The sequence below is a fragment of the Sorghum bicolor genome, chromosome 2 (assembly GCF_000003195.3).
Source record: "Sorghum bicolor cultivar BTx623 chromosome 2, Sorghum_bicolor_NCBIv3, whole genome shotgun sequence".
Lineage (NCBI taxonomy): Eukaryota > Viridiplantae > Streptophyta > Magnoliopsida > Poales > Poaceae > Sorghum > Sorghum bicolor.
Window position 1 is genome coordinate 6,377,795 of NC_012871.2, and position 19,603 is coordinate 6,397,397.

The 19,603-nt window shown below is 45.1% G+C and overlaps 2 protein-coding genes and 1 long non-coding RNA gene across 4 annotated transcripts; 1 reads left to right on the plus strand and 2 right to left on the minus strand.

Annotated features, from left to right (window-relative positions):
• Window positions 432–2,532, plus strand: LOC8063654 (probable 1-deoxy-D-xylulose-5-phosphate synthase 2, chloroplastic). The gene is made up of 2 exons (XM_002459443.2): window positions 432–1,853; window positions 2,047–2,532. Exons 1-2 carry the CDS (start codon window positions 447–449, stop codon window positions 2,191–2,193), a joined length of 1,554 nt encoding a protein of 517 aa, XP_002459488.1. The 5' UTR covers window positions 432–446; the 3' UTR covers window positions 2,194–2,532.
• Window positions 11,354–13,771, minus strand: LOC110432287. Of its 2 annotated transcripts, none has more exons than XR_002449700.1 (4): window positions 13,343–13,771; window positions 13,127–13,245; window positions 12,320–12,427; window positions 11,354–12,216 (listed from the first exon to the last, which is right to left on the minus strand). It is a non-coding gene; the product is annotated as an uncharacterized LOC110432287 (long non-coding RNA). The 2 variants fall into 2 exon arrangements; XR_002449699.1 differs by having other exon boundaries at window positions 13,122–13,245.
• On the minus strand, window positions 16,755–18,778 carry LOC8063655 (protein NRT1/ PTR FAMILY 2.11). Its single transcript, XM_002461567.2, has 2 exons — window positions 18,527–18,778; window positions 16,755–18,459 (listed from the first exon to the last, which is right to left on the minus strand). Exons 1-2 carry the CDS (start codon window positions 18,758–18,760, stop codon window positions 16,891–16,893), a joined length of 1,803 nt encoding a protein of 600 aa, XP_002461612.2. The 5' UTR covers window positions 18,761–18,778; the 3' UTR covers window positions 16,755–16,890.

Genomic DNA, 19,603 nt, shown 5'->3' on the forward strand with positions numbered 1-19,603 from the left:
TGTGTTTCCACTGAAATCACACCGTGATCTCGATCCTAGATTCCACAAGAACGATGCTCCTCCGTTTGTTTCTTGCCACCACCTACTTGCATGCGGTGCTCATGGTTAATGCTGCTGGATTCGTGTCTGCAGTTCCAGGTGCGCGCTCAGGTGGCCGGCGGCAGCAGCAGCGTCGGAGCCGACGGCTCCGGGAAGATGATGGTTTCCAAGGCGGAGCCGGCGGCGGCAGCCACATCGTCGGGCTCCTCGGGCCCGTGGAAGATCGACTTCACCTCCGGCGAGAAGCCGGCGACGCCGCTGCTGGACACGGTGAACTACCCGATCCACATGAAGAACCTCTCGACCTCGGAGCTGGAGCAGCTGGCGGCGGAGCTCCGCGCGGAGATCGTGCACACCGTGTCCAAGGCGTCGGCCACAGCTCCACCAGCATCTCGGCGGCGCTGGGCATGGCCGTCGCGAGGGACCTCCTCGGCCGCAAGAACCACGTCATCTCTGTCATCGGCGACGGCGCCATGACCGCCGGTCAAGCGTACGAGGCCATGAACAACTCCGGCTTCCTCGACGCCAACATGATCGTGGTGCTCAACGACAACAAGCAGGTGTCGCTGCCGACCGCCACGCTCGACGGCCCGTCCAAGCCCGTCGGCGCGCTCAGCCGCGCGCTCACCAAGCTCCAGTCCAGCACCAAGTTCCGCCGCCTCCGGGAGGCGGCCAAGTCGGTGACGAAGCAGATCGGAGGGCCGACGCACGAGGTCGCCGCCAAGGTGGATGAGTACGCGCGCGGCATGATCAGCGCGTGGGGCTCGTCGCTGTTCGAGGAGCTCGGGCTCTACTACATCGGCCCCGTGGACGGGCACAGCGTGGAGGATCTCGTCACCATCTTCGAGAAGGTGAAGGCGATGCCGGCGCCGGGGCCCGTGCTGATCCACATCGTGACGGAGAAAGGCAAGGGTTACCTGCCGGCGGAGGCGGCGGCGGACCGGATGCACGGCGTCGTCAAGTTCGAGCCGTCGACGGGGAAGCAGCTCAAGTCCAAGTCCTCGACGCTGTCGTACACGCAGTACTTCGCCGAGTCACTGATGGGCGGTGACAAGGTGGTGGCGATCCACGCGGCGATGGGCGGCGGCACGGGGCTCAACTACTTCCAGAAGAGGTTCCCGGAGCGGTGCTTCGACGTGGGCATCACGGAGCAGCACGCCGTCACGTTCGCCGCAGGGCTCGCCGCGGAAGGGCTGAAGCCCTTCTGCGCCATCTACTCATCGTTCCTACAGCGAGGGTACGACCAGGTGGTGCACGACGTCGACCTGCAGCGGCTCCCCGTGCGGTTCGCGCTGGACCACGCGGGGCTCGTCGGCGCCGACGGCCCCACGCACTGCGGCGCCTTCGACGTGACGTACATGGCGTGCCTGCCGAACATGGTGGTGATGGCGCCGGCCGACGAGGCGGAGCTGATGCACATGGTGGCCACGGCGGCCGCCATCGACGACAGGCCGAGCTGCTTCCGGTTCCCGCGCGGGAACGGCGTCGGCGCCGTCCTGCCGGCGGGGAACAAGGGGACGCCGCTGGAGGTGGGAAGGGGAAGGGTTCTCGTCGGCGGCAATCGGGTGGCGCTGCTCGGGTATGGTACCATGGTGCAGGCGTGCCTCAAGGCCGCCGAGGCGCTCAAGGAGCACGACGTGTACGTGACCGTGGCCGACGCCCGGTTCTGCAAGCCGCTCGACACGGGGCTCATCCGGGAGCTCGCCGCCGAGCACGAGGTGCTCATCACCGCCGAGGAAGGGTCCATTGGTGGCTTCGGCTCCCACGTCGGACACTACCTCAGCCTGACAGGCCTCCTGGACGGGCCACTCAAAGTAAGTACTAGTCAACGTCTATTAGTCAATGTCTATTTAGTTCATTTAGTTAGACTTAATAAGAACTGCGGGTATCCATTTAGAGCATCATCCATGTCCTTACGAAAAGCTTAGTCATCATTTTCAGTTGAAATGGAATTATATTATTGATGCTAACCATGTGTGTTTGTGTTCTTGTGTTGGTAATTTGCAGCTGAGATCCATGTTCTTGCCGGACAGGTACATCGACCATGGCGCGCCGCAGGACCAGATGGAGGAGGCAGGGCTGACGCCGCGGCACATCGCCGCCACCGTGCTGTCCCTGCTGGGGAGGCCATTGGAGGCCATGCAGCTCAAGTGATGAACGACGACTATCTTGGGTACAAGTACAATACAATATTGCAAGAGAGATGAGATGAAGCCAAGGCCATGTGTGTGTGTACGTGATCCGATCCTTGGGCCTAGCTTTTGGCATGTCGTAGCAAATGCGTCCAAACGCAAGAGGATGAAGGGTGGCACAATGCAATGAGGGACATGTCCTTGCTTGATTCCTCAAGCATCTGCAGGTGGATGCCAGTGACGTAGGCATACATGATCCCATATGTCATCAGGCTGAACTTGCTATAGTTTCTTTTTTTGGTATGTATAGCTAGGATGCATGAGACAATTTGCATAGAAATAATAACAAATTAAAGAACCATGTACTGGTACTTCCTCTGTCCCTTTTTAATTGTCGCCGTTGGTGTACGTGCCACAAATTTGACTCGATTTATAGAAAATACATGTAACATTTGTATCTCCAAATAAATTTGTTAAAAAACTAGATTCAAAAGATCTTTCTAATAATACTAATTATGTATTATAAATATTAATATTTTTTAATATATAATTGCCGGCACTTGTTTTTCGGGAAGCGCAAGCGATAATTAAAAAGGGACGGAGGGAGTATGTATAAACAAAGAGAGAAGAAGAATGGGTTGTTTTTGTCTGCTGAGACAGATGCATGGATGGTAGTTGTAGCTTGTTGTCTGCTGAGAAAGAGTCATTGGCAGGGGAGTTGTGATCTCCTCCCGTTGGGGTTTTGTCCTGGTGCTATCTTGAAGCCCATGGAATCATGTGACTGGAGGTGGTAGCATCTGGGACGACGACTGGGAGTGTGTGACGCTGAGTGACCAGGATATTCCTAGGTGCCTTGTTTTTGGACAAGATCTTGTCTGGACTCTACCAGCAATTGCAAATAAAGTATTAACTTGTTCCAAGTAGTCGTACACAGAGATTCCATACGCTAATGAAGACATGGGCTGCGATCCGGATAAAGTTTATGTGAAAATAGGATTGCTGATGTGTCAGATGGCTTGTTGGTACTAGTACCACACATGAAGTTCATAGATAAACAAATAAACAAGTACTAAGGAAGGCACGCTCTAGGAGCGCAAATATAGCAAGTACTACTAACATGATGGTTCAGAAAAATGTGCAAGCAGACACAATAGTTTTGTTTGGGGTAAAGTTAAACGTGCCACATGTGCTCTGACTTCTTTCATTATTGAATTCATATTGAGAAGTGTACAAACACTCATTTTAATATGGATTCGCATTGAGATGAGTGTTTGCACATTTCTCAATGGTGTGTGATGGTATTGAAATGTATATAAGCTTTTCTAGTTATTTCCTTTATGGTGAACTGCACTGGTACAGATAGGACCAAGGACATCTACAGTGTAAACTAAAAAACCGAGCCGAGCTAAAAATGATGATTTTTTTGGTTTCTTGGTTTGGCTTCAGTTTAGTGTCTGAGATCTTTAGGTATCGGCTTCGGCTTTGATTATATTTAGGACCCAATCTAGCTGATGAGCCAAGTAACCGATCCTGCCGAGCGTCGCCTACCCGTTTGCCCCGGCCACCGAGAACACATACACTCCACTTTTGACCAACCTATTCCCTTGCCCCCTTCTTTCCTCCAAACATCCTTACACATGGAGGGGCTGTTTTGCATCCTATTCTCGCCTGGGCGTGCTTGCTAGGCATGTGCATCCCACCCTAGGCGATCGAAATCAAATGCTTGGGAGCGCTATCTGGCTCCGGAGCTGGAAGCAGAGTCCAAACGAACAGAAGTGGTTGTAGGTAGGGATGAAAACGGATGGATACGAACAGATATCACTGATTTTATATTTGTTTTCATATTTCTGTTTAGATTCGGATTCGAATACGGATAGTGTGAACCATGCTGGAGGATAGATTAGATGTCGACGTCATAAATATACAATTTTGAGTATTCAGATACGGATATGGTATCGGATGTTGAATATCCAAACTCGGATACAAACGGATATAAACCTCTCTAAACAGATCCGATCTCGAATACGGTCAGAAAATATCCATGCTGTTTTCACAGATAGTTGTAAAGAGTGCTACGAGCAGCTCCTCAACTGTGGGGGCACACCCGCGTGGGAAAAGGGTGGAATGTCTCCTTGGCGACTCAGTGAGCTAGCATTCTCCTCTCTTCCTCAAGTCCACTTGAACTTTTACATATATTAATATGTGTACACTATATGTCTTGCATGCATAATTATACTTGATTTCTTGCATAAATATACATATTTGATCCCTATACATGCATAAATATGTCTGTTTTTTTTAAAAAAACTTACTTGAATAGTTAATTTTTTATATTAGGTATATAATAGTTTTTTGTAGGTTTTTTGGTTTGCAACGTGCGCATTCCACACACGGTTGAACTACACGAGTTACACGTGTGTCTGTATATATGTCTTCATTGGACACAGGCATATAATAGTTTTGGTGATACAGTAAAAAGTTATGTAAACCGCCTAACTCTGTTTAAAGGTCTAAACAAATTGCTATCTTCTGTTACTACTAAACTTATTATTATTTCCTAAACTTAAAACAAACGATTTGCAAAAATCTGAGTCATCCATCCGGTATACCACGTGGAATGAATTTTGTAGAAAGAAAAAATAACGCCAGATGCGACATCAATTTGTTGATAAAAACCGTTGCACATGCGTCCATTATTAAGCACGTGCGTGGCTTTCGAAAAAACAAGATGACTTAGGGTGCATTTGATAGGAATTCAGATTTTCTCAAGAAATGTGATGATCAATCTGATTTTTTTTTGAAATTATTTGGTTGGTAGGCGCTAGATTCTAATTCACAAAGAGAAACTGTTTTTTCATAAAAATCATATAAATAAAAAATCTTAAAAAGATTCAAAAAAATTGTGGATGAGAAAAACATAAATACATCCCATTTTAACTTGTTTCACTTTTAAAAAATGATAAACAAATAAAATACTGTTGTTAGAAGGGAAGTGAGGCAAAAGAAATAGTACTAGAATCATATACTGCTGCATGATCGGGCATTAGCACCGGTCGGGAAGGGCCTGTTGCCCCGGTTCCCGAGCCGGTGCTGCCCTTCCGGGACTAAAGGCCCACCCTTTAGTCCCGGTTCGGCCAACCGGTGCTAAAGGCCCCCCCTTTAACACCGGTTGGTAACACCAACCGGTGTTAAAGGGTCCTGCCAGGGCTGCCACGTTGCATTACCCTTTAACACCGGTTGGTGTTACCAACCGGTGTTAAAGGGTTTCTTTTTCTTTTTTTTTAGTTCACTTCTTCGGTTCTGTTTATTGTTTATATATAATATATAATAATAGGTTTTTCAATACATGTTTTGCTGATACAATAATATATTTATATTACACGCATATTAAGCATATATAAATGAAAATTATAGGCTAAGCTTAATAGTTAAGCTTTGCCTATAATAAAATGAATAGACCACATCAAAAATTAAATAGATATGTAAAAAGCTTTATATATATATAGTTTTATATGTACAAAATTCTTAACACATATATACATAGAGTTTGTTCTCCCAATGTCTACAAACGATACAAATGATCATCGTTGTTTGGTATAAGAGTTTCGTTGCCGTTGAAGTGAAACTCGCCGTTTGGATTGATCACTTGGTCGCGGAGAAATCCTGCTATCGTCTCTTGGATAGCTTTGATTCGGTCTTGTTGTAGGACCTTTTCCCTCAGCCATTCCGTCTTTAATTTGAAATAAATAAAAAAGGTATTAGTTATCTAAGTTATTCAATATAATTCAGGAGATAATGAAAAGAGACATGTAACGTACTCTTGTATGATACAATGGACACGGTTGCCATCTACTATCCATACTCAATTTTAAAACAATTATAAATTCCACATTTACTAGTAAACATGTATGATACAATGGACATTATATGTAGTAATAAAAATAAATCAAGTGATATTAACAAACCAATTAATTTGAACTATCCTACTTTCTATGATCATAAAAATATACTATAATTCATTCTTGCAAAATATATTAAAACTAGGTCAACCATGAAATATGATATATATATATGGATACTAATTCATGTGAATGATTCAAAATAACAAAGTGGATTTGAGCTAAAAAATGATGGGAACATCACAAGCCAAAAACAACATGAAAAAGACAAGAAAGGCTGAAGTTAGTCACCTCTAAGCGCGAAGAGACGATGACGGAGTCGAAGAAGATCAACGATGGGCGTTGGAGATGAAGAACAAATGAAGAACAAGCAAGAAGAAGCTCCAAGAACAACAATGGTGCTCTCGGTTTCAAATGGGCAGAGGGGAGGAGGGAGCTGGCCTATAAACCGGACCTTTAGCACCGGTTCAGAGCAAAAACCGGTGCTAAAGGGTTACCTTTTAGCACCGGTTTGTAACACAAACCGGTGCTAAAGGGTTTGCCTCGGCCCGGGGCTCTGGCCGGTGCTAAAGGGACCCCTTTAGCACCGGTTTGTAATACGAACCGGTGCTAAAGGGTCTCTGCCCCGACAGCACCTGTCAGTAGCCGTTGGGCAGGACCCTTTAGCACCGGTTCGTGTTACGAACCGGTGTTAAAGGGGTCTTTAACCCTGGGCCGCAAAATGGCCGAGGTTTTTGGCCATTTTAGGCATCAACCAATGCCTCATTCTGTAGTAGTTATACGAAACCAGTATGCAGCCGATTCTAGTTTTTAGGCAAGAACGAGAAACGTTTGAGAAACGTTTCTAGCCTGAAATGTTTCACCATCTCACCGTTTGGTATGGATTCTTGGGTTTCAGACAAGAATCCGAGACGTTTCTCCTATCCAAACGGCCCCTTAACTATATATACTACCTCGATGATGTTCAGCTTTTTTTCTTTCAATTAATTATATATTATTGTCTTCTGAATATATAGCCCGATTGTTGTTTCATAATTAAATTACTCAAAACATGATGTTAATATATAGTTAGCAGCAAAATGAAGATAAGGAAAAAGGAAAAACAACTAGAAATTTCACATTATGTAGACATGCATAAACTTTGTGGTAATATGCCAAAATTCTGGCCTGTTTGGGTCCTTGGAATTAATATATGGAATATATTTATATATTTATTGTTAGGCATACAACGAATATACGTATAAGTTGTATTTTTACTGTATGGAAGTTAGTTAAAAAGTGTGCTATAAGTTGGAGAATAGAATTATAGTATATAATGATTTTTATAGAATCCATTTCCATCTCTCATCCTACGAATTTGAGATAGGCTTATTTGTAGCTTGGAAAAGTTATGATATATCAAATTCCAAGCCAAATAAACTAATCCATTATGTAGATTTCAATTCCTCCAAAATGAAACAGAAAAAAGCCGAAGAGCCAAAAATTGCCATCTTTTTTTTTTTTTGTAATTCCAGTTGCCATGTGTTCTTGTAAAATCAAAACATGTGAACTTGTGAAGTCATCCTTCCACAGCATGAGTTCGTAGTGGCCAGACCTGGGACAGGGATCAGAGTTTGAAACGTACTGACCAATGCAAGTGACCAGACTATACTAGCTAGTTGCTTTTCAAGTCCTGCGACAGCGAGCTAGCGGTGACTCAACTCTCACATGTGTTTGAACCCATGTACACATTCTGAAAAACATGGCAGGAAAGGAAACCTTTGACAGTTACATAGCATGCCCGTGCGTGTTGCCTATATCCATTCGTTGAGGGACAGGACAGGCTGCGCCCAAGATTCTGAATGATGAAGCACAGATCGATGACCATTATTTTCTGTTTTTCATGTGGGAAACTGCTGGCTATGTGTACGTAATGCAAAGTTATAAGGGTCTTTTTTCTTAGGCGCCATGACTTGAATTTGACAGAGTGACAGACACATGCACACTATGCCAAGCTAGGCTCTAACCGTTCGATGATCATCAGTTAGTCGTCAGAACTGCTCACTAAGAACAGCTGAATTGTATGCATTTCTTCAGTGGTAGTGACAAATCTGAGCTGAGCTGGCAAATACTTTTCTTCTGTATAGTGTTTTCCATCATTCTATGCACATGCTGTACAAATTGTCATTGTATAATATATAGTGAGATACGGTAGTAATTTTGAGGGAAAAAGGCAAATTAAAGGGTCATTTTTTAGGGAAAAATTCCCGATGCCTCCATCCTAAACCGGTAGAAGAGAAAAACAAAATATTTTTTTTCCTAAAATTCCCGATGCAAAATCTTCAGTAGAAAAGTATAGTGACCTAAGTACAAAGCCTCCACAGTGTCCGGCTTAGGTAGAAGAGGAAAATAAAATAAAAAAATTTCTAGAATTCCTAATACAAAATCTTCTATACACGTCAAATAAGAAATATAGGGGCCCAAGTGCAAAGTGTTTATCCTATTAGTTTATTTTTCTTTTATTCTTTAAATCGGTTCAAAATTGATAAATACGTAGTAATTCATAAAAAAATCTAAAAATTATAAAACAAAATTTGTTCAGCTCCACATATGTAGATCCATGCAGTAAATAAAAAATATCACAAATTTTAGTATATTTTTTTGCTGAAGATGCTTGTCTATGCTTTTTAGTGTAAAATTGATCGGTTGAAAATTGATAAATGCGTAGTAATTCATACAAAAATCTAAAAATGACAAAATAAATTTTGTTCAGCTCCACATATGTAGATCCATGCAGTAAACAAAAAATATCATAAATTTTAGTATATTTTTTTGTTGGAGATGCTTGTCTATGCTTTTTAGTGTCAAAATTGAAATTGTAGTTATCTGCTCCAATTATTATAAAAATTTTATGGTAGCCTATTTAATGTGATGCTTGATTCGTGGTAAAATGTTTTAACACCTTTCCTACATATCTTACTGATTACTAATTTACCTAAATTTATGCTTGAGGATGCTTCCACTACCTTTGCACGATGTGTCGTTATGTTATATAAACACTTCATAAGCCCATGTGTTCATAATCTATATACATTTAACTGATATATCATATTTCATAGGAATCATAATCCTTCATAAGCCTATGTGTTCATAATATACATAAATTTAACTAATACATCATATTTCATAGGAATTCTAATCTAAATAAAAAAATAAAGCTAGCAACAAACTTCTTATGTTTTAATATATACTAAGGTATATTAAGAGATAATATTAGAGTAAGATAAGATTTGACTAATTTTTATTTTTATTATTAAATAAATATATTTATTATTGTAAACATTAACTATCTAATACCATAGATGTCATGGTTATCAGTAAAATAAATTATAGACTTTAAATTTTATAAAAAGAATAAATATAGATAGATATATAACATCTATTTGATGTTTTCTCTCGTTGCAACACACGGGCATATTTGCCAGTATAAGAGCAACTCCAGCAGGGGACACCCAAATCAGGCCCCTACTTTGGATTTGGGTGCTCTCCCCTATTTTTGTTGGCCCAACAAATTCGTTTCACTCCAGCAGCAGCACCCAAACTAAGGATCCCAATTACATATCAACACACAATGACACAACGGACCCACACATCATTGATTCACACCTTCCATGGCAAGGGAGGCGCATAGACATGGCAGTGGCTAGGAAAGTGCGCCGCGCGGTGGAGGGAGGTGTTGCTATGGAGGAAGGTAAGGTCGTGCTGCTACGACGCGACAGAGGGAGGCGTGGCCAGCAGAGGTTGCTCCCACAACGACCATGGCAGGGACTGCTCTCGAGCTTGCCAACAGGGCCGCTCAAGGTGGAGGAGAGAGGGTGCACTCGCCGGAGGGGAGGGGGTGCGACCCGAGCAAGAAGATGCTGCAGTCCATACATAGCACTAGGAGAAAATGAGTAGATGGGGGCTAAGGGATGAGACCCCATTCTCCCATGGGAATGGGGTCTAGAAGGTGGATTTGGGTGTCCACCCCAAATTTGAGGTTTAAGTTGGGGCCCTGTTGGAGTGCGTTTTTTGACTAGAGCCAAGTAGGTACCTGTTGGAGTTGCTCTAATAAATAAATAAAACAGCAATTGGAGTACGCCGTACTATAGACATAAAGAAGGCACACCTTGTTCGAACACGGGATCTAATAACAAGAAGATGCCATGTAAGTTTCTCATAAAAAAAGGCATGTACAACCAGAAGCTAAGGTAAATTCGATAAGAAAATACATAAGTGGATGGGTCTTCTTAATTTACACAAGTGGATCATCACCTTCTGCAGGGCATTGATTAGGTTTGGGCCTGCAAGGATAGTAGCATAAGATGGGCTTATTTTGTTGGGCTTTAAGCCTTTAGCCATCGATCAAATGGCTCCAACACGTTAGGTGGTTGCGCGACAAATTACCCATTGGACCGAACTAAATTCCAGAGCAGAACGGAAAGTAAAAAAAAAAAAAAGCCCACGAACAACATCGGGCACACACAGAAAAAAAAAAGGACAAATAATCACGCGGCTCTCCATTCCCAAATTGCGACAAGTGACGGGAAAAAATCGACTGATAAGTTGAGAAAAATACTCGAGTAATTAATGATTAGAGATTGTGTTGTAGAGCTAGGGTCATGGAGCATGTGCTTAAAAAGCGTCATCAACGAAACCTGCACGATATTGCAAAGTTCCATGCATGTTATATAATATTTGATCAATGCTGTGATGAAGAGCGATAGCTCTTAACCATCGACATGTAATATTTGATCAATGTAAAATAAACCCTCACATTAATTTCTTGGGCTAAAAAACCATGTTGATCAAAGGAAATAGACTTAAAATGCCTCTCTACATGTTTGTGCTGTGATGAAGAGCGATAGCTCTTAACCACCGACATGTAACTACAGCATGTCCCATCATAGGAGGCATTTACAAAATGCCTCCAAAAACGGTCAAAACGCCCTCAAAGACCTTTTGAGGCATTTATTAAAATGCCATCTAAAACATGGACGTAAAAGGTCTTTTAAGGCATTTTTTAAAAATGCCTTTTAATATCAACATTTAAAGGCATTTTTTGACTGCCTAAAATACTATTTAGAGGCATTCTATACAACACCTTCAAACATTAATGGAGGCATTATTAGAAATGCCTCCAAAATCAAGCTATTTATATGAAACTACTAGCAATATAAAATCAACACAATCCATTCTTAACCAGATTGCATTAACACTAAGAGAGATAAAAAGCCCAACATGTCCCAATGAGTACTATTCGAGAATGAACCAATTAACAGCACAAATTAACACTGTATACTCCAAAAATTTTTATTTTAATCTTGCAGACATACATAGTTACATTTGTAACCAGATTGCATTGCTCCCTTTAAGAGAGATAAAAAGCCTAACATGTTCACATCACAAGTGTAAATATAACTGAATATATGTTGCCTCACTACCAGCCTTCCTAGTTCCTATTGTCCTCACTTGGCAATTGCTCCTGCTTAAACCAAACATGTCTCAATGAGTGAATGTATTTTCAGAAATGACTTCAAAAACCAGAAACTGAAACCAAACTGAATTTCATGATGTAGCTTACAGATCTACGGCATCCAAGACAGAAGGGGTATCATAGAACCATGATGCTTCGAGTATATAAATATTGTAAGAAATATTGAAAGGGTACATGAGAAAAGCCAGACACATAGCATGCATAAGAAAACACGGCTGAGGCAAACTAATCTAGCAGGTAAGTGATGGAAGTCTTATTTTTCATAAAATTTTAAGTTAGGTAGGTCGTAAGATATGTGAAATAGGGAGAAATAATATGCACCTAACAAAATATTGCTGAATTGTGTATCAGGGGGCCTTGTGTTTCCACCTGTCCTGTACACATGCACGTCATATATAAACAATAGTATTTTTTTGCTTCCGAAACAAACGAAATGGCGTGATGCACGACATGCATTTGACAAACATGATCCTTTCAAAATTCAAAATAAATTTGAAGCTGACAACACGCACAGAAAAGAATAGATGCAGAGAGGATGAGGGGGGTGTACGTCTCAGAAAGTTGTTTGCCTCAAAAGCAAGATTATCCGGGATATGTCTTTGTTGTTCCCAACATTGGATATTGCAGCCACCTGTGAAATCCATCCAAGATTACCCGCTAACCAATGGAAGAATTTGCATCATGTAATTGATAAGCATGTAAAACTAATTGCATCCATTCAGTTAATAACTCACCCCTTCATACTGACTCCAAGGATGCTTTGTTGGTGCCATCTCAAGAATGGTGCAGCGAAGACCTCAAATGTCTATTGAACACCTGTTACCATTGGTATTCATAATAACCTAAAAATTTTGACATGAAAAGGAAGAATTTAGCCTTTAGATAATATGTTCACTTTGGGAGAAGCAAAGAATCAATGTATAATGCATTTTCCTTTTACTGTTTGCAGAACTGCATGTCATTCGTAGTGTCATTAATTATTAATGAAAGTTTACTTTCCTAACAGGGATATGAAAGGGGAAAACATACTTGTCGATACTAATGGTGACATCAAGCTTGCTGATTTTGGTATGGCCAAGCATGTAACTTCTAAACTCTGTCAAGCATATCATAATTTTATAGTTGGCGGCCTACCTTTCTTATGTTATACTTTTAATCACTAAACTAGTTATTTATACAGATACGAGCATATACATCTATGAAATCCATCAAAGGGAGCCCTTACTGCACGGCACCAGAGGTGAGGCCACTCAAGTTGAAGCATGCCTATGCTCTGTCAAATGTGTTATACTACTGTAAAATTTGTAATGTAAAGCTATGCTGTCAAATGTGTATACTACTGTCAAATGTGTTATAGCAATCTGAATATACTACAGTTTAAATTTGTAATGTTAAGGTTGTGAACCTGCTCAATATAAACTAAAAGGATTAGCCCTTGCAGTGTTTGTCGACCTAGCTTGGATGTATATGTGGACTAATTAGAAGACTAAATTCTTCAGCAGGTGATTCAAGGACACAAGAGAAAAGGGGTATCACCTCACCGACTCGATAGATGGGGGACGAGTATATCAGTTGGCTAGCCGGTTGATGGTAGAGACATGGAGGGGTTGGGCCAAAGTCTGAATGACAAGCAAATTCTTCCTGAATGTAAACTGCAGAGCTGCAGTACGGAATCAACAGAGCAGAGTTTGAGACGAAAAAAAGCAAAAACAATGGAGTCAAAATAGAGTGAGGTGGGGAGGCGGGTATCAACTCACCGACTGGATGGATCAAAGGGGGTGTCGGGGCGGTGCTGCTCCAGGCGTTACGAGCCACATGACAGCGCACTGAGACGACGGACGGTGCACTGGGATAGCGGAGGGTGCAGTGTGCCTCCAGGTGATATGGGGAGTAGATCTACAGTTGTATCCCCGGACTCGAAGCCGAAACGTGTGGATTCGTGACCATGGTCAGGCGTAGCACCGTCCGACCTTATGCTAGGGCGGGTTTATCCATGCGCGGCCTGGCTAGATCTGGTGATTGGAGAAGGGCGAGCCTAGGGTGGTCAGAGACGGCCGGACACTTGGTCGCGGAGGCAATCGGATACAGCTGGGGAGGTGCGGGCAGGGCGGCCGGGGCGGCGCGCAGGCAGGGGCGGCCATGGAGGAGCGGGTGGGGGTGGCCGGGGGCGGGCTGAGAAGGGTCGTCTGTGGTCAGTTGTTTACGGAGGAAGAAGAGGATAAGGGTAGTTGATTTGGCTGAAGCATGGGACCCACATGTAAACTGACCGATTCTTCTGTACGTATGTCACAGGACTACGAAGGCATTTGGCAAAACGCTGCCGATTGGTTTAGCTAAGGCCTTGTTTAGTTTCAAAAATTTTGCAAAATATGAATAGTACCACTTTCGTTTGTATTTGACAAATATTATCCAATCATGTACTAACTAGACTCAAAAGATTCGTCTCGTCAATTTCGACCAAACTGTGCAATTAGTTTTTATTTTCGTCTATATTTAATACTTCATGCATGCGTCTAAAGATTTGATGTGATGGGGAATCTGAAAAATTTTGCAAAATATTTTAGGAACTAAACAAGGCCTAAGAAGGCGTTTTGGCAAAACGCCGCCGATTGGTTTAGCTAAGAAGGCGTTTTTTTATCGCCTTTGAAAATGTGCTTTCTAGTGGCATTTTTACAAAAATGCCTTTATGTATTAGGAAACTAAGGCGTTGTGAGAAAATGCCTTTAACAAAATGCCTTCTATTAACATACATGCTGTAGTGTATATGTAACTGTTCCAAACCCTTCTACCTAAAATACAAAAATTGCAAGTTTTGTATATTCGAGAAAAAAATATCACATTACGTAAAAACTTACCCAAAATACACATATACCATGTCATTATTAAAAAATGACCTCCATATGTTTAGGTAAGTGATTTAATTAATCATTGTCTTGGAACCAAAGAAGATTTGAAGTTGCTGTTCAAATTATATCTATATCAAATATAATATAAAAGTCATAATAGTTCTGTGAAAAGTTTACAAAATATGACAAGCGCATATAAATAAGATAAAAAATGTAAGTGCATGCCGACAATGTCAACTAGCTAGGCAACTAATCTGCAAAGTTAATTGTAAAAACTTTCACATATGGTGATGAAAAGAAACGTCAACGAAGCCAGTAATATGCAAAATCTGAGGAAGTGAATTGTGTAATAGGATATGAGCCATCATATCATGTTTGGGCCTACATATAGCATATAAAGTCATGGTGGTAGATAAAAATCAGATATAGCCACAGATCACTCGTACTGGAACAACCTATTATATTTCTTGTGCCAATAAGCAAATAAAGGCTATGGATATGGGATATGAAACAAACAAATGAGAAGAGTGCAAACTAAGTAGCATAGAACGCATTCCTCGTTTTGGGAACATTCACGCACCTATAGTGCAAAAATATTACAAAGTATCACTTCATGTTCCCATTCCCTTCAAGGAACATGACTGCTAAGTTTATCTCTAGTGTGTATCTGGTCCGTCCTTTGGTAATTGTTCGAAATGTGGACCCATCCCTGGCTCTTGGTATGGTACCTCTTAAGGACCATAAAGATTAAATAAACTTCAACATCATGCATCAACATATCTTATCATTGTAAGTTGCTATATTTCAGGTGCCTAAATTTTAAAAAACAATCATAGACAAATAACTAGTACAAATAAAAGGACAACTACAAGAGACATTTTAATTTTTTCCCATAGTCAAGACACTATTTTTGTGAGGAACAATGACAAATTACATGTTACCTGAACAACAACAAAATCACATGCAAGTATAGGAGATGTGGAAAACAAAAATTCCACATGTCTTACCATCTATAGATGTCCAATGGGCTAGCCCAGCCTAGCCCGACATGGGCCCGTGCCAACCATGGCTCGAGATGGGGTTTGGGCCGGCATGGCACGTACTGAGGCGAGCACTGTGCTTGACCTACAGCCTAGGCACAACCTGTTGTGCCGTTTTTTGGATAGGGCTGGCCCAAGAAGCATGACAAGTTCAATGTGTGGGGCTAGCCCGCAGCCCATGAGGAAGCGCGAGCAGCCAGAGAGAGGGAGAAAGGGAGTAAGCTCGAGCAGCCAAAGATGGTAGTGGGCAGTGTCCGCTGGCGAACTTTCCCTTGGGGCCGTTGACACCGGATCTGGCATCGGGGCAGAGCTCAGGGCCGGCGCGCTCGTTCCTACGGCAACCGAGGCTGGTTCCCAGCAGCATCGCTAGAGGGGAGGGAGGGGGAATTAACGTCCACGCTCGGCTGTGGGCCATCGGCGATAGTGCTACGATCGAGGAGGTAGCACCACGCGGCGTCCTAGGCCAGAGGGAACAAGGAAGAAGGAGCAGCATGCGCTGGCTGCTGAGTCGTCGTACGGGAAGGCGGCGTGAGGGACCGAGGGAAAGAGTCACGGGAGGAAAGCGTGCTAACTCCCAAAATAATATGGGAGTAGGAGTCGACGACGTAGGGGTAGAGGATAGCAGGATAGTTAGGATTACAGTGTAATGTGTGCACAAGACTTAGGTTATTAGAGCATCTCCAACTGTTTAGCAATTGTTTGCCAACTTCCAAAATAATATAGGGTGGGAAAAAAGATCTCATCTCCAATAGTTTGGCAAATTTCGTTTCCAAAAACCCAAAAACCGCTAACAAAATGAAAAACCCCGCTAAGCGAACGAAGAGCCCAGCTAAAACGAAGAGCCCCGCTAAGCATGAGGAGAAAAACCGATGTCACACTAGTACATTGGCACACTATACAGGCGGTTAACATATTTCTACAGGCGTTTTCCGGATCCCCCTGCGCTGGAGGCTAGTACAAATCGTCCATTTCCACAGGCGGTCACTTCACAGCCGCCAGTATAAACCTTTTACACAGGCGGCTCTCTTAGGAAACCGCCTGTGTATATTTGTGCGCTAGATAGAGTATGCCAAGTTGGAAAAGATGTGGAATTGAGATGTCAAATTGTTGGAGAGTGTTTTTTCTCATTTTGCTAAAAATTATGGAAGAAAAGTCATTTGCTAAACTGTTTTAGTAGTCTAGCCAAGATGACCGGGACTTCAAAAAAATCAGGACGCACCATGCCAGCTCGTATGCCACGCAATCATGACCTAAAACTACCAATGCCACCACAATCTCTGAAAAGCATACAGGCCGGTTTATTATTGATCATCATCACACAAATTAGGGCCCTCTATCTCTGCTCTAAGTAGTATGTACCACCACTACTCTACTAGAGAGAAAAGATGAGTACTAAATGACAGCAGGTAGATCTCCTAATCAGAAACTACGTCTACGTACTACTCTTCCTTCCTCAGGACAGTCGTCCACTACTTGCACTGTTGTTGGCTGCCATTGATGGACATGGACATGGACCCCGTCGTCGTCTGCACCTCCTCGTCCACCATCATCCAGTCCCTTGTACCTGTACCATTTCGCGCATGCGAGGAACACGAAGAAGTTGACGGCACCGATGAAGGCGATGAGGAAGTAGAACCAGTCCAGCTTCCCCCTGTTGAGGTTCTCGGCGAGCCACCCGTCGTCGCCGAGCACGGGGTCGGCCGTCGCGCGGTGCACCACGACGACCAGCAGCCCGCTGAGGTACATGGACATCGCCAGGCCGGTGAAGATCAGCGACCCGGCGACGCTGCGCATGTTCTCCGGGAACTGCTTGTAGTAGAACTCCATCTGGCTCACCTGGTTGAACGCCTCCGAGAGGCCCAGCGCCGCCAGCTGCGGCACCAGCCAGAACGCCGACGCCGGCGAGACGAGGGTCACCGAGAGCAGGTCGCGGTTCGCCTCCGCCTGGTGGAGCACGGCGAGCTCGCGCCTGCGCTGCTCCACGACGCCGGCGACGATCATGGCCACGACGGAGAGCGCCATGCCCACGCCCATGCGCTGGAGCAGCGTCATGCCGCCCTCGACGCCGGTGAGCCCGCGCAGCCACGGCACCACGAGCCGGTCGTAGAACGGGATCCACACCGCGAGCGCCAGCATAGGGAAGATGGTGAACGACGCCGGCGGAGCCTCGAAGCCGCCGGGGCCGAGGCGGCGGTCGGACTGCGCCGCCTGCAGGACGACGTAGGTGTTGGTCTGCGCGAACGCCACGTAGTAGACGATGCAGGTGGCCCACACCGGCATGATGCGGAGGACGCACTTGGCCTCCTCCACCTGCTGCAGGCTGCACAGCCGCCACGGGTCCCTGGGCTTGCCGCCGCCGCCGCCGCTGGAGTCGTCGACGACCTCGCTGTCGGACTCCACCACGGCGGCCTTGTCGAGGAACCTGAACTGGTCGGTGTAGGGGAGCCTCGACACGAGCGAGCTCGCGTGGCGCGTCCGGAAGAGGGACGCCGCGGGGTCCTGAGGAGCCGGGGCGCGGCGCTTGCGGGCCGCCGCGACGGCGACGCGGAAGACGCTGGCCAAGGGGATCCCCCCCTCGGGGCGCACGCGGACGTAGAGCCCGGCGCCGGCGAAGAAGAGCACGCAGGAGGCGAACATGAGCGCGGTGGGGATGGCGAACCCGATGCACCAGCTCACGTTGCTCTGCACGTAGATGATCCCCGTCGACGAGCCCACGACGGCGATGGTCAGGGTGAAGTAGTACCAGTTGAAGAAGCTGTTGATCCCGCGGCGGCCGGACTCCGTGTTCGGGTCGAACTGGTCGGCGCCGAACGGCAGGCTGCACGGCCGGATGCCGCCGGCGCCCACCACGATGAACAAGAAGGACAGCGCCAGCACCGCGAGCTGTCCCTTGGTCGCGCCCGCGCACTGCTGCCCGCCCGCGACGGCGCTGCACGGCGGCGGGTGCAGCGCCGGCACGCCGGCCGTCAGCGTCAGGATGATCATGCCCTGCATGCCATGGAGATCAGAAAGAGTTTCCCACACCAGCGACGCCGGTTTCTTTCTTATTACGTACGATGAGTGTCGCGACGCAGCCGAAGCCAACGGTGGCGTAGCGGCCGAGGCAGAGGTCGGAGGCGAAGGCGCCGAAGACGGTGGCGAGGTTGGTGGTGCCGCCGAAGACGTTGAGCGCCACGGCGGCGCGGAGGTTGGTCATGTGGAAGACGGAGGTGAGGTACACCATCAGGTTCGCCGCGGTGCCGATGCTGCCAAGCTTCTCGAACGTCTCGTTCCCGATCACGAACGGCATCGCCTTCCACCCCCGGTACCGGACCTCCCGCCCGGCGGCGTCCAACGAGTCGTGATGGCCTGTGCCGTCATCGTGGACGACCGCGAGAATGGTGTCGCCGCCGGCGGGCGCCGCGGGGTGTTCACCGGTGCCGGGGACGGAGGGGCGCGCCATCGCCGCAGTTGCTGCGGCGCGACACACGTGGCGACCGGAGGCGGTGTTCAATTGGGACCGTCCGAGGACAGCGCGCCAGAGGAATCCTGTCGTGTCGCTGTGGACGGGACCTGGAAGTCAGCGTTTCGGCACTTATTATACAAAAATACTGACAGGTGGGACCAACAAAAAAGTGGAGGGTTTGTGCTGAGTGGGCGTTGCTGCCAACTCGTTCAACAAGATTTCTGTTTAACACTCTTTTTCTGTAAAATTCTGTTGGGAGATTTCCTTTTTCTCAACACACTTCAACAAAAGTAGTTTTCAGGACAACAATAATAGTCGAGAAAAAATGGTACATTACTATATATAACACGCCCAGTGTGGTTTTGTGTTTTGTTTTTAAGTTAAACTCATCTAATTTTCACCGAGTCTAGATAAATATGTACCAACATCTACAATACCAAACTACTTTCATTGAATCCACCATACAACAGTAGATGTTAATACTCTTCTCTTAAGACTTCGTCAAACCTATGATAGTTTCACTTAGGATAAACTCCGGGATGGAGGACCTTAGCTATAGCCTTGTTTAGTTTTCAAAAAAAATTTAATATTCTCCATCACATCGAATCTTTGGACGTATGCATGGAGTATTAAATATAAACAAAAACTAAACTAATTGTAAAGATGTAATTTGCGAGACGAATCTTT

Bases quoted from the DNA above. Each gene is read 5' to 3' on its own strand.
- LOC8063654 (XM_002459443.2), top strand. From the start codon at position 447: ATGGCCGTCGCGAGGGACCTCCTCGGCCGCAAGAACCACGTCATCTCT. The intron at 1,854-2,046 runs GTAAGTACTAGT...GGTAATTTGCAG, and splicing joins TCCTGGACGGGCCACTCAAA to CTGAGATCCATGTTCTTGCC.
- LOC8063655 (XM_002461567.2), bottom strand. From the start codon at position 18,760: ATGCCGTTCGTGATCGGGAACGAGACGTTCGAGAAGCTTGGCAGCATC. The intron at 18,460-18,526 runs GTACGTAATAAG...CATGGCATGCAG, and splicing joins GCTGCGTCGCGACACTCATC to GGCATGATCATCCTGACGCT.